General features: G+C 39.5%; 2 protein-coding genes across 2 annotated transcripts; one reads left to right on the top strand and one right to left on the bottom strand.

The window, feature by feature from the left end:
- Nucleotides 1-602: 602 nt before the first annotated feature.
- Nucleotides 603-1,052, top strand: LOC138894372 (uncharacterized). Its single transcript, XM_070179068.1, has one exon. It carries the CDS (start codon nucleotides 603-605, stop codon nucleotides 1,050-1,052), a length of 450 nt encoding a protein of 149 aa, XP_070035169.1.
- Nucleotides 1,053-9,152: 8,100 nt separating this feature from the next.
- LOC138894371 (uncharacterized) lies at nucleotides 9,153-11,632 on the bottom strand. The gene is made up of 4 exons (XM_070179067.1): nucleotides 11,334-11,632; nucleotides 10,895-11,262; nucleotides 10,259-10,696; nucleotides 9,153-9,271 (listed from the first exon to the last, which is right to left on the bottom strand). Exons 1-4 carry the CDS (start codon nucleotides 11,630-11,632, stop codon nucleotides 9,153-9,155), a joined length of 1,224 nt encoding a protein of 407 aa, XP_070035168.1.
- Nucleotides 11,633-15,384: the final 3,752 nt, after the last annotated feature.

Raw genomic sequence — 15,384 nt, 5'->3', positions numbered from 1 at the left:
AGAGGCTTTAGATTCCTGAGTGGAAATGGGAGTGTATCACCATGGAATTCATTGTTAGACTCCTTCGGACTTTAAAGAAATTTGATGCTATTTGGGTGATTGTGGACCGGTTGACTAAGTCCGCACATTTCATTTCGCTGGTGACTACCTATTATTTAGAGCAGTTGGCTGATATCTATATCCGCGAGATTGTTAGCCTTCACGGTGTGCCGGTGTCCATTATTTCTGATTGGGGCACGCAGTTCATATCTCAGTTTTGGAGAGCAGTGCAATGAGAGTTAGGCACACTGGTTGAGTTGAGTACACCATTTCACCCTTAGATGGACGGGCAGTCCGAGCGCAACATTCAGATATTTGAAGATATGCTACGCGCTTGTGTTATGGATTTTGGGGGTTCTTAGGATCCGTTTCTACCGCCTGCAGAGTTTGCCAACAACAATAACTACCAATCGAGTATTCAGATAGCTCCGTATAAGGCCTTATATGGGAGGTGATATCGGTCTCCGGTTGGTTGGTTTGAATCGAGTGAGACTAGGCTATTGGGTACCGACTTGGTTCAGGATGCTTTGGATAAGGTCAAGTTGATTCAGGATCGGCTTCGCATGGCACAGTCTAGAAAAAAGAGTTACGCCGATCGGAAGGTCCGTGATGTTGCCTATATGGAGGGAGAGAAGGTATTACTCAGAGTTTCACCCATGAAATGTGTTAAGAGGTTCGGGAAAAAGGGCAAGTTGAGCCCTCGGTATATTAGCCCTTTTGAGGTTCTTGAGAGGACTGGAGGGGTGGCTTCCAAGCTTGCATTGCGACCTAGTCAATCGAGTGTTCACGTAGTATTTCATGTTTTCATGCTCCGAAAGTATTACGGTGATCCGTCTCATGCTTTGGACTTCAACACGGTTCAGTTAGATGGAGATTTGACTTATGATGTGAAGCCGATGGCTATTTTGGATCGGCAGGTTCTAAAGTTGAGCTCAAAGAATATAACTTCAGTGAATGTTCAGTGGAGAGGTCAACAAGTCGAGGAGGTTGACGAGTGCAAAACCGATGTATAAAACTTAGGCTCGCTAGTCAAAGATAGTATAGTATTAAATCGTCTCCACAAGAATTGGGTTAAATACTACTCAAAGAAATCTTCAGCTTAACACAATTCAGGAAAATCAACCTTTGAATTTGCGTTATTAACTAATTAAGAATAAAAACTAAGATTCTCAATTGTGAATGAATAATGGGAAATTAGTAACTAAGTAGCAACGATTGAATATCAAGGTGAGAAACAAGGGTTTTGACAAGATAAGTGATCAACTATTACTGTGAGCAACTCTGTGTTATGTTCACTCTTAACTTCTATTGACTCTTCCGAATTCTACAGATGATTAGGCTATCTTGATGATTCAAATTCATCTTCCGAATGAATTCGAGTGCGCTAAACAACCTAATGATATGTGCTGAGAAAATATGCAATAATATGTTAAACGTATGATCTTACAAAGAACGTCTCTCAACTATTCTTCTAACTTGGGTCAATTAATAACTCTGTTAGCTCTTCCGATTACCTATGAGAGTCATGAAATCAACCCAACAAGATAACACAATGCAAACTGAAGCAACACTTCTCTTTCGATTAAAGTAAAACGACAATTAGCCTTGCAATTCAATTAATAACTCAATCTACTTGGTGCACCCCTGCTGGTCTTCGGATTAATAACTCAATTTCATTGCCTTGTTTTCCTTTTTTCTGAAAAAGAAAAACTTATTTCACTCTCAATTGACTTGAAAGCATAGCCATCAATATCAGGATCAATATCCAAGTGTAAGTTTTAGTTAAGATTTGTTAGAGGGATTAATCCCAATTTTGTATTGGCTTATTCAAACTATACGATAATTAACATCAAAATATGCATGTTTCTCTTTATTTTTCTGTCTTTCGGCAATTGCTGTTGTATTAAAATTCTATCTAGGAAATTTAGAGTTCGTTTGGACATAAGAATTTTTTTCCTTTTTTCCAAAATATTTTTACTTTTTTTCGGAATCAGCGTTTACTCATAAAATTTCCAATTTTCACTTGAAGACGCATTTTAAAAATTTTTAAAAATTTTAAAAACTCCAAAAAACTGTATTTTAAAATTCACTCAAATCACCCACAAAACTTCAAAAACAACCCAAAATTATATCAATGTCCAAACACAATTCTAAATTTTAAATACAATTTTCACTTGAAATTTTTTTCCTCCTATTTTGGAATTTTACAATTTTTATGTTCAAAGGCCCACTTAGTGGACTAATAGAACATGGTTTCGCTAAGAGTTACTTTGATGTGTACATTAATTAATAATTTTTACAGTTTTTATTAATGGAAATGGCCAATAGGCTACCGTGGAGGATATATTGGAAATTCAAACTCGTGAGCCATGAGGCAGGGTATTCAGTACTCTTTGGAGTTTATTAAAATAGTGAAAATGGACTTCGCAGCTCTATAGCATTGAAATTTCACATGGATGTTCCAAGGTATACACTAATGCGCACTTAGATGCGACAATTCTTACTTCTGCGATGAAGTCCCCAACGAGATCCATCAACGAGCTCAGCCCAACTGCACTTATTGATTCATTGGTAGTTCCTTTTGGTCGTTCCAATGTTGCGTTAATTTTTTGTATTCGAAAATGAATTCTGCTACCAGTAAACAGAAACAGAAAAAGAAACGCAGAAGAAGAACATAAATCCGAGCCCACTAATTTCACAATTATTTTAGAATTATTTTTTAGGATAGAAGAAATTACCTACACTGGATAGCGGTACTTCAAACACTAATATTTAACAAACGCATTAAGGTTACAACAAATTATACCTATGACAAGAGTGAGTTGCTTTAGTGGTAAGCACCCTCCACTTCCAATCAAGAGGCTGCAGGTTCGAGTCACCCCAAGAGCAAGGTGGGGAGTTCTTGGAGGGACGGAGCCGTGTGTCTATCGGAAACAACCTCTCTACCCCAGGTAGGGGTAAGGTCTGCGTACACACTACCCTCTCTAAACTCCACTAATGAGATTATACTGGGTTGTTGTTGTTGTATACTTATGTATTATTTTATTAGAAAACAATGTAGAAAGGAAGGAGAGATTTCAGAATTTTCATAAGGAAAATATAAGAGAATGACTAGGTATTTATAGTCAACATGTTGAGTTAAATCGAAGAGTTGCAACTCTTTCTTTAACGCTGCAACTCAAAAGTGGCTATTTACGAAATGACTATTTACGCAAAATTGCCAATTTTAAATTATAACGAAAAAATTAAAACGGAGGAAATTAAATTACCATTACAAAAAGGGACATAAGACATTAATATTAACGATAAATAAATAAATAAATCGCATTATTTGACTAAATCTAAATTCCTAAAGTCGCGCCTTCTTCTCAACTCTTTAATGACTAAAAGAAGTGCATTCGCCCAACTAATATCTTTTCCTCCTTCAATATGGGGTAATATTTCTTTGTAAAATATGTAAATCCAAATTTTTATTTTTTTCTCCATTTTTCATTCACACCACTCAAAGCCAAAAATATTTGACCCAAAAATAATTTCAGGAATAAACTATTAAATTTATTTTTATTAAGGTCACTAGCAATTAGTTTGAATTAAAGTTTAATCGAATTAATCGTAGAATTAAGCTAACAAAGTTGCGAATAAAGTAATAAAAGTAAACATATAAAAGATAAGAACGATTTTATTGATCTTCGCCGTGTGCTACAATGCTTGCAAAATAAAAAGAAATTGCCCAACAATAGAACATTAGCCTTTAATAAAGAGTACGTTCAGTGGATTGTGAATGAATGTACGAGGATATTTATAGCCTAAATCCAACGTTCACATGACCGTTCCCACGTTTGCATATCGTTCTGGGTAGTTAATAACTGCCGAAATACTCGTTGGTTGTGGGTGAAAAATCTGACAGAGTGGATGTGGCTGAATCCTTAACGTTTTGGGGACGGTTGAGGACTAAGTCAAGTTCTGAGCTATGACTTTATCGATAAATCCTCGGAATCATTTTTGGGGTGCTTCACCAAGATACGACACTTGTTATCCCCGGGAGGAGTCATCGAACTGTGTATATTTCCTCTGAGGATCAACTCCGTTGCTATCTTGTTCCCGAGATAGAACTTATTCCAAGTGATATCGTGTCATCATGCAATCTATTCACGTATTAGAGTCAAATTTTACTAATATAGATAGTTTCTCTATTTTCGGATAATTTTTCAGAAGTGTCCGAAAAGTGGCATGATCTTTGGCGTATTGCAGAAAATGTTTTGGCGGGATTTATTACACAACCATCACTACTTTTGAATCTGAGAACGTCTAGTTAATTCCATTTAAAGCTCTGGACATGTAGCATCCATCTGTCACGACCTCAAATTTCCTCAAATTTTCTCCGTAGGATATCGTGATGACACATATTCTCTAATACTAGGTAAGTCTATTAATTATACGGAATAATTGAATATAAGTATGAAACTCAATACTTAATAACTGAAATAAACAAGAACGACAACTTAAATAATTACAACTCCCAAAATTCGGTAGAAATAAGGCACAAACTTCTAAGAATTTATTCTAAGTGTCTCTATACATCAGAGTCTAAAGAGAATAAAGAAAATAACATAATAAGGATAGAAGGGGACTCTGAGGTATGCGGACGTTGACAGATATACCTTGAAGTCTCCACGTACGGCTAATTCACTAATGCCTCGTCGCATAAAAAGTACCTGGATCTGCACAAAAGGATGCGTAGAAATGTAGTATGAATACACCACAGCAGTACCCAGTAAGTGTCAAGCCTAACCTCGGTAGAGTAGTGACGAGGTCGGGTCAGGCCCTACTGAAAATAATAAAAGATAGGGTGAAAAGTTTAACAATGTAATAATAATAAAATGACAATGGAAATGAATCAAGAAAGTAGTGTGTCATAATTTAACTACACAGAGTAAGGGAAAATAATACCTGGCGAAAGGAAAACAGAAATTTACAACTTTAAGGAACATAACAAAATAACCAAAGGCAAATGCAGCCATAAAGAAATATCAACAAGGGCACTCCCGAGGTACCGCCTCGTAATCCCAAATCATAAATAAATTCACAATATCTCATTTCCTTATATCACCGCGGGAGCCTTCACATTTAATTTTAAAGAAAATATTTTTCGTGAAATAGCATCCCGCGTTTTAGCCACCCTTATCATATCGCATGACTTCTAGTAGTTCCCCTACTAGCTACGCGTATCAAGCCACCCTTATCTTACCACATGCGTTTCAATACCCAGACCGTATACCACTGCATGCGTATCAATATCAGAATATATCACAATTTGTACCTCAAGTGCCCAAATATTTCAACTTGCCAAATAAATCAACAACAACAATAATTTTCACAATAAAGAGCTCACGGCTCAATCACAATGAGTACAAAAATCTCACAAAATATTCGGGAATGAATAACTCAGCAAAAATAACATTTCACAATTTCTTTAGCACATTATTTCAATATCAAATTTTAAAATGTCAAATACTTCATATTAATAATAATTCAATTAAGGAATTCAACCTTCGATTAATGCACAGAATAAAGAAATAAATTTTAAACTAAACAAATAAAGCAATTAACAAGAAAAGGTTAGGCAAATTTTTAAAAATATAAAAATAGATCAATGATGATGAATATAAAAGAATAAAATGAATTAATTAATGTGCAACAGTAATCTACACAATTTAAAGACATAACCTTCCACATTTAGTCCGTGTACACACTCATCACCTCGCGTACATGACTTTCAACACATCACAATTATCACATCAATACCAATTCTAAGAGAAATTTCTCCCACACAAGGTTCGACAAGTCACTTACCTCGAATCGGGTAATTCTTACTCCGTTATGACTTTGTCTCGCAAATTGGACTCTGAAAGCCTCATATCTAGTCACAATTAATTTGATTCAATCAATACAAATTATTGGAATTAATTCCATATGAAAATACTAATTTTCCAACAAAATCCGAAATTTAACTCAAAATCCCCCGTGGGGCCCTCGTCTCGGAACTCGACAAAAGTTATAAAATATGAGCACACATTCAACCACGAGTTCAACCATGTAAATTTTACCAAATTCTGACATCAACTCGACCATCATATCTTCAATTTAAACCAAGAGGATTTTCTAAATCTTCCAACTTAAATCACCAATTAAATGTTAAAAACAATCATGGATTCGGGTAATTTGATAAAAATTGAGCTAAGAATACTTACCCCCAATATTTTCCTTGAAATATCTGCTAAATATCGCCTCACCCGAGCTCTTAAAATCCAAAAATAGGTGAAAATGGCCAATCCCCGAATTATAAGTTCTATCTAGGGTTTTTTCGCACCTGCGACTGACTTAGCTGCCTCTGTCGTCTCGCAGGTGCGGCCCAAAAGATCGCACCTACGCTGCCCTGCTTCCTCCACATTTTCCGTTTATGCATTCTTCTCTTTGCACTTGCGACCTCGCAGGTGCGGGCAAATTCTTCGCACCTACGAGAACTGCCCAGTCCCACTCTTGGCCGCTTCTGCGGGTGGAATGTGCGCACGTGCGGCTTCGCACATGGGATCAAAAGCTTTGCAGGTGCGATCACACCAGTAGGCAAAATTTCCAGTAGTGGTTTTAAGTCCGAATTTGATCCATTAACCATCCGGAATCCACCCGAGGCCCTCGGGACCTCAACTAAATACACCAACAAGTCCTAAAAAATCATACGAACTTAGTCGAAGCCTCAAATCACATCAAACAACGCTAAAAACACGAATCATACCCCAATTCAAACTTAATAAAATTAAAAATTCCAACTTCTACATTCGATGCTGAAACCTACCAAATAAAGTCCGATTGACCTCAAATTTTGCTTACAAGTCATAAATGACATAACAGACCTACTAAAATTTACGGAATTGAATTCCGGCCCCGATATCAAAAAGTCAACTCCCCGGTCAAACTTCCAAACTCAAATTTCTATTTTAGCCATTTCAAGCCTAATTTAACTACGGACCTCCAAATTAGTTTTCGGACACGTTCCTAGTATCAAAATCACCATACGGAGCTATTGGAATCATCAAAATTCTATTATGAGGTCGTTTTCATATAAGTCAATATCCGATCAACCTTTTCAACTTAAGCTTTCAACCTTGAGACTAAGTGTCTCAATTCATTCCGAAATCTCTCTGGACCCGAACCGATTACCCCGGAAAGTCACCTAATAATTATAAATTACAGAATGAGCAGTAAATGGGGAAAAAAGGCTACAACTCTTAAAACGAACGACTGAGTCGTTACACCATTCCCCTTTTAAACAAATACCTGTCCTCGAACGAGTTTAGAATTATACCTGAAGTGGTCAAAAGATGGGGATAACAGTTGCGCATATCATGCTCTGTACTTTAAGTCGTATCCTCGATCGGATGACCCCTCCATTGTACTTTTAATGAAGCAATGCTCTTCGATCTCAACTTCCTAACTTGTTTGTCCAAAATGGCCACTTGTTCCTCAACATAAGATAGATCCTTGTCCAACTAGATTGAGGTGAAGTATAACACATGAGATGGATCGTTGTGATACTTCCGGAGCATGAAAATATGGAACACTGGATGAACTGCAGTGAGATTAGGTGGCAGTGCAAGTTTGTAAGCCACATCTCCAATCCTTTCAAGTATCTCAAAAGGTCCAATATACCTAGGGCTCAACTTGCCTTTCTTCTCGAACCTCATAACACCCTTCATGGGAGAAACCCGGAGCAAGACCCGCTCACTAACAATGAATGCAACATCACGAACCTTTCAATCCGCATAACTTTTTGTCTAGATTGGGTTGTACAAAGTCGATACTAAATCAATTTAACCTTTCTCAAAGCATCTTGAACCAAGTCCGTACCCAATAGCCTAGCTTCACCCGGCTCAAACCAACCCACTGGAGACCGGCACCGCCTCCCATATAAGGCCTCATACGGAGCCATCTGAATGCTCGACTGGTAGCTGTTGTTGTAAGAAAACTCTGCAAGTGGCAAAAACTGATCCCAAACACTCCCAAAATTCATCACACATGCTCGAAGCATATCCTCCAATATCTGAATAGTGCGCTCGGACTGTCCGTCCGTCTGAGGGTGAGATATTGTACTCAACTCCACACGAGTACCCAACTCACGTTGTACGACTCTCCAGAATCGTAATGTAAATTGTGTACCCCGGTCAGAGATGATAGATACCGGTACACTATGAAGCCTGACAATCTCACGAATGTAAACCTGAGCCAGCTGCTCTGAAGAGTAAGTGGTAACCATAGGAATGAAATGAGCTGACTTGGTCAATCTATCCACAATCACCCAAACTGCATCGAACTTCCTCTGGGAGCCCAACAACGAAATCCATGGTGATCCACTCCCATTTCCATTCTGGAATCTTTAACTTCTGAAGCAATCCACCCGGTCGTTGATGCTCATACTTCACCTGCTGACAATTTAGGCACCGAGCTACATATTCCACTATGTATTTATTCATCCGCCTCTACCAGTAGTGATGTCTCAAGTCCTGATACATCTTTGCAGCACTCGGATGAATAGAGTACCGCAAACTGTAAGCCTCCTGGATAATCAACTCATGCAACCCATCTACATTGGGCATACATAGCCTGCCCTGCATCCGTAATACACCATCATCTCCAATAGTGACTTCCTTGGCATCACCGTGCTGAACTGTGTCCTTAAGGACAAGAAGGTGGGGGTCATCATACTGACGCTCTCTGATACAATCGTAAAGATTAGACTGAGAAACCACACAATCCAAAACTCAGCTCGGCTCAGAAATATCCAATCTAATAAACTGGTTGGCCAAATCCTGAACATCCAAGGCTAATGGCCTCTCCACTACCGGTAAATATGCTAAGCTGCCCAAACTTTCCGCCTTACGACTTAAGCATCAACCACTACATTGGCCTTCCCGAGGTGATAGATAATGGTGATATCATAATCCTTAAGCAGCTCCAACTACCTTCGTTGCGCAAGTTAAGATCCTTCTGTTTAAACAGATGTTGTAGACTCTATGATCGGTGTAGACCTCACAATAGACACCTTACAAATAATTCCTTCAAATCTTCAAGGCATGAACAATATCTGCTAACTCATGGTCGTGGACCGTATAATGCTTCTCATGTACCTTCAACTGTCTGGATGCATAGGCAATCATCCTATCGTCTTGCATCAACACTGTGCCGAGACCAGTACGCGATGCATCATAATACACAGTATAAGACCCTGAACCTATAGGTAATACCAATACTGGGTTGTAGTCAAAGCTGTCTTGAGCTTTTGAAAGCTCTCATCACATTCCTCGGTCCACCTGAACGGAGCACCCTTCTGGGTCAATTTGGTCATAGGTGCAGCAATAGAAGAGAAAACCTCTACAAATCGGCGATAATACCCTGCCAAACCAAGAAAACTCCGAATCTCCGTAGCTGAGGACGGTCTGGGCCAACTCTACACTACTTCAATCTTTTTCAGATCTACCTTGATCCCCTCGCACGAAACTATATGACCTAAAAATCCCATAGAATCAAGCCAAAATTCACACTTTGAAAATTTTGCATATTAACTTCTTTTCTCTCAAAGTCTTAAACACAATCCTCATGTGTTGCTCATGATCTTCCCGGCTCTGGGTGTACATCAGAATGTCGTCAATAAACACAATGACAAAAGAATCGAGATAGGGCTGAAATACACTATTCATCAAATGCATAAATGTTACTGGGGTGTTGGTCAGCCCAAATGTCATTACAAGGAACTCATAATGGCCATATCGAGTCCTGAAAGAAGTCTTCGGGATATTTGGCTCCCGAATCTTCAACTGATGATAGCCTGAACGCAAGTCAATCTTAGAGAACACCCTGGCACCCTAAAGCTGATCAAATAAGTCATCAATACGAGGCAATTGATACCTGTTCTTCACTGTAACCTTGTTCAACTGGCGGTAATCAATACACATCTGCATAGAACCATACTTCTTCCTCACAAATAAGACAAGAGCACCCCAAGGTGATACACTGGGCCGAATGAAGCCTTTATCAAGCAACTCCTATAACTGCTCTTTTAATTTCTTCAATTCTGCTGGGGCCATACGATATAGTGGAACAAAAATGGGTTGAGTGTCCGGTAACAAATCAATGCCAAAGTCAATATCCCTATCGTGTGGCATACCCAGAAGATCCGCTGGAAATACATCAGAAAAATCCCTTACTACAGGAACTGACTCCATGGTAGGAGTATAAATAATAACATCTCTCGCATATGCCAGATACACATTACACCATTTCTCAACCATTCGTTGAGCCTTAAGAAATGAAACAACACTGCTAGTAACATAATCCAAGGTACATCTCCACTCTAGCCATGGTAGACCTGGCATAACTAACATCATCATCTGGGCGTGACAATCAAGGATAGCGTGATAGGGCGACAACCAGTCCATGCCCAAAATAATATCGAAATCCACCATACTGAGCAATAATAAATCAGTTCTGATCTCAAACCCACTGATAACAATCAAACACAACCGATACACGTGGTCAACAATAATAGATCTACTCACGGGTGTAGATATATAAATAGAAGAACTCAAAGAATCATGGGGTACACCTAAATACATGGCAAAATAAGATGACACAAAAGAATAAGTGGAGCCTGGATCAAATAAGACTGATGCATCTCTATGACAGACCGAAACAATACATGTGATAACCGAATCGGATGCAACGACCTCTGTCCTAGTAGGAAGGGCATAATATCTGCCATGGCCTACAACTCTAAGGCGACCTCTACCTGTCCGACCTCTACCTGTCTGACCTCCACCTCTAGCTAGCTGTGTAGGTGGGGTGGCAACTGGTGCAATAATCATGTCCTGAGAAGCTTGAACACCCTGTGGAATAGATGGGGCCTGTGAATTCTGTGGAGGTGCACCCCTCCTGAATCTGGGGTAATCTTTCATTATATGACGAGTGTCACCATACTCAAAATAAGCCCTTGGAGGACGTGGCTGCTGGGACTGGTTCGGGCCTGATCGACTGGACTGACCGCTAAAAGTACCTCCTACAGGAGGTACAATAAACACTGGAGGTTCATAATATGGAACCTGAGGTCTGGGAGTAGCTGGAATACGGTTGGAAGCTGGAAGTGTTGAATTAATAGGACGACACACGTAGCCTCTACCATGACGGGATGCAGTTGGGCACGAGAACTATTGTACGTGCCAGAATCTTGGGGTCTCTTAGCTTACCTCTCTTTTCTCTCCCGGATCTGCATACCCTTCAATCTCCTAGAAATTGATACTATCTGCTGGTATGCAATGTCCATCTCCAGCTCTCGGGCCATATTGAATCTGATACCAGGGTGGAGCCCCTGAATAAATCGACGAACCCGCTCTCGAACAATAACAACAAAGGCTGGTGTATGCCTAGCCAAATCACTGAATCGAATCGCATACTTTGACACGATCATAGAACCCTGGCGTAACTGCTCAAACTCTGCGCGCCATGCATCTCTAAGACTCTGAGGAACATACTCCCTCAAGAACATATCTGAAAATTGAGTCCAAGAGAGTGAAGCTGCCTCAGCCGGACTATCTAACTCGTATGCTTGCCACCACTAGTAGGCTGCTCCTCTAAGCTGGAATGTCGTGAAAGAAACCCCAATCGAATCCACAATCCCTATAGTATGGAGGATATAGTGACATTTCTCAAGAAAAACCGGAGCATCCTCTGAAGCCAAACCGCTGAAAGTGGGAGGGTGGTACTTCTTGTACCTTTCGAGCCTCAGCTGCTCCCCCTCCGAAACTGCTACCCTATCCTCGGGCCGAGCTGGGACAACTGGCTGCACTAGTATAACCTCTGAGGTATGGTCAACCTGAGCTCGTGGCTCTGGGGTAGGGGCGGCATGAGTTTATTCTCCTCCCCTGGCCTGAGATGTGGCATGAGTAAGTGGGATTAACCCTGCTTGAGCTAGAGTGCCGAACATACTAAAAATCTGGGCAAGAGTCTCCTGAAGTGCAGGGGTAGTAACAGGCATCTCAGGTGCCTGCTCTCCTACTGGAGTTACTTGTGGCTCCTTTGCAGCAACTCGTTCAGGTGCTCTGGCTGTACCATGTGGTCTTCCTCGGCCTCTGGCGCGGACTCTGCCCCGGCCCCGGCCTCTTGCGGCTCCAACAAGGGGCACGAGTGTCTGATCATCAGATCTAGTTGTGCGTATCCTCACAATATGTGAGAGAATAGAAAGACAATGGTTTAGAATTTCGAAGTCAAAAAATGCGGATGATAAGGAATCAAAGAAGTGAATATTTTCCTAACAGTTCCATAGCCTCCCGAAGAAAAGTACAAACATCTCTGTACCACTCTGCGAGACTTTACTAAACCTGTTTGTGGCTCATAACACATGAACCTATAGCTCTGATACCAACTTGTCACTACCCCCAAATTTTATCCGTAGGATGTCGTGATGATACCTAGTCTATAAGACTAGGTAAGCCTATTAATTATGCAAAATAACTGAATATAAGTATGAAACTCAATCCTTAACAACTGAACTAAATAAGAACGATAACTTAAATAATTACAACTTCCAAAACCCGGTAGAAATAAGGCACAAGTTTCTAAGAATTTATTCTAAGTCTCTCCATACATTAGAGTCTAAAGAGAATAAGGAAAACAACATAATAGGGATAGAAGGGGACTCTGAGGTATGCAGACGTTGGCAGATATACCTTGAAGTCTCTACGTACGGCTAGTTCACTGATGTCTGGTCTTATAAGAAGTACCTGGATCTCCACAAAAAGATGTGCAGAAGAGTAGTATGAGTACACCACAGTGGTACCCAGTAAGTGCCAAACCTAACCTCAGTATAGTAGTGACGAGGTCGGGTCAGGCCCTACTGGAAATAATAAAAGATAGGGTAATTTTTGAAGAAAATATTTTTTCCGAAATAGCATCCCGCGATTTAGCCACCCTTATCACACCGCAAGACTTCTAGTAGTTCTCCTACTAGCCACGCATATCAAGCCACCCTTTTCTCACCGCATGCGTTTCAACACCCAGACCGTATATCACTGCATGCGTATCAATATCACAATATATCACAATTTGCACCTCAAGCGCCCAAATATTTCAACTTGCCAAATAAATCAACAACAATAATATTTTTCACAATAAAGAGCTCATGGCTCAATCACAATAAGTACAAAAATCTCACAAAATATTCGGGAATGAATAACTCAGCAAAAATAATATTTCACAATTTCTTTAGCACATTGTTTCAATACCAAATTTAAAAATGTCAAATACTTCATATTAATAATAATTCAATTAAGGAATTCAACCTTCGATTAATGCACAGAATAAAGAAACAAATTTTCAACTAAACAAGTAAAGTAATTAGTGAGAAAAGGTCAGGCTGATTTTTAAAAATATAAAAATAGATCAATGATGATGAATATAACAGAATAAAATGAGTTAATTAATGTGCAACAGTAATCTACACAATTTAAAGACATAACCTTCCACATTTAGTCTATGTACACACTCGTCACCAGGCGTACACGACTTTTAACACATCACAATTATCAGATCAATACCAATCCTAAGGAAAATTTCCCCAACACAAGGTTAGACAAGTCACTTACCTTGAACCGGGTAATTCTTTTCTCTACTATGACTCGCAAATTGGACTCCGAAATTCTTGCATCTAGTCACAATTAATTTGATTCAATCAATATAAATTATTGGAATTAATTCTATATGAAAATACTAATATTCCAACAAAATCCGAAATTTAACTCAAAATCGTCTGTGGGGCCCTCATCTCGTAACCCGATAAAAGTTACAAAATATGAGCGCCCATTCAACCACGAGTTCAACCATGTAAATTTTACCAAATTTTGACATCAACTCGACCCTCATATCTTCAATTTAAACTAAGAGGATTTTCTAAATCTTCCAACTTAAATCAATTTAAGAGCTCGGCTCGGGTAATTTGATAAAAATTGAGTTAAGAATACTTACCCCAATGTTTTCCTCGAAACATCTCCTAAATATCGCCTCACCCGAGCTCTTAAAATCCAAAAATGGGTGAAAATGGCCAACCCCCAAATTATTGGTTATGTGCAGGGCTTTTTCGCACCTGCAACTTACTTAGCCGCCTCTGCTGTCTTGCAGGTGCGGCCCAAAAGATCACACCTACGCTGCCCGGTTTCCTCCCCATTTTCCGCTTCTGCATTCTTCTCTTTACAGTTGCGACCTCGCAGGTGCGGGCAAATTCTTCGCACCTGTGAGAACTGCCCAGTCCCACTCTTGGTCGCTTCTGCGGTGGAATGTGTGCACATGCAGCTTCGTAACTGCGATCAAAAGCTTCACAGGTGCTATCACACCAGTAGGCAAAATTTCCAGCAGTGGTTTTAAGTCCAAATTTGATCCGTTAACCATCCGAAATCCACCCAAGGCCCTCTGGATGTCAAGCAAATACACCAACAAGTCCTAAAATATCATACGAACTTAGTTGAAGCCTCAAATCATATCAAACAACGCTAAAAATACGAATCATACCCCAATTCAAGCTTAATAAAACTAAAAATTCCATCTTTTACATTCGATGCCGAAACCTACCAAATCAAGTCCGATTGACCTCAAATTTTGCACATAGATCACAAATGACATAACAGGCCTACTAAAATTTTCAGAATCGGATTCCGGCCTCGATATCAAAAATTCAACTCCCTGGTCAAACTTCCAAACTCAAATTTCTATTTTAGCCATTTCAAGCCTAATTTAACTACGAAACTCCAAATAATTTTTCGGACACGCTCCTAATTCCAAAATCACCATAAAGAGCTATTAGAATTATCAAAATTCTATTCCGGTTCGTTTTCATATAAATCAACATCCGGTCAACCTTTTCAACTTAAGATTTCAACCTTAAGACTAAGTGTCTCAATTCATTCCGACATCTTTTCGGACCTGAACCGACTACCCCAGAACGTCACATAACAGTTATAAAGTACAGAATGGGCAGTAAATAGGAAAACGGGACTACAACTCTTAAAATGACCGGCTGGGTCATTACACCATCGACATGTTCTGACACTACAACAGTTACCAAGGTCATTATGACATTGTCTATAAGAACCGTCCTCCTTCTCTGTCATTATCTTGTATTCAAACTTTCTTTCTAAAAAATTTCAACTCCATTGTTGCTTTTCTCTAAAAACCTTCAATCATTTTGCTTCTTGTTTCTTTCCCATATTTTGATCACTATCTTCGAATAGCTTCTCCAAAAACTTTAAT

Source organism: Nicotiana tomentosiformis, chromosome 6 (genome assembly GCF_000390325.3).
Source record: "Nicotiana tomentosiformis chromosome 6, ASM39032v3, whole genome shotgun sequence".
Classification (NCBI taxonomy): domain Eukaryota; kingdom Viridiplantae; phylum Streptophyta; class Magnoliopsida; order Solanales; family Solanaceae; genus Nicotiana; species Nicotiana tomentosiformis.
The sequence above is the reverse complement of the archived record's forward strand: the minus strand, read 5'-3'. Positions and strand labels throughout refer to the sequence as shown.

What these genes read in the sequence shown, in the direction of transcription:
- LOC138894372 (XM_070179068.1), top strand. Translation starts at nt 603, where the DNA reads ATGGCACAGTCTAGAAAAAAGAGTTACGCCGATCGGAAGGTCCGTGAT.
- LOC138894371 (XM_070179067.1), bottom strand. Translation starts at nt 11,632, where the DNA reads ATGTTCTTGAGGGAGTATGTTCCTCAGAGTCTTAGAGATGCATGGCGC. An exon ending in ATCCGGGAGAGAAAAGAGAG is followed by an intron (nt 11,263 to 11,333) that starts GTAAGCTAAGAG and finishes CCGTCATGGTAG; the next exon opens with AGGCTACGTGTGTCGTCCTA. An exon ending in TAGAGGTGGAGGTCAGACAG is followed by an intron (nt 10,697 to 10,894) that starts GTAGAGGTCGGA and finishes CCATGTATTTAG; the next exon opens with GTGTACCCCATGATTCTTTG.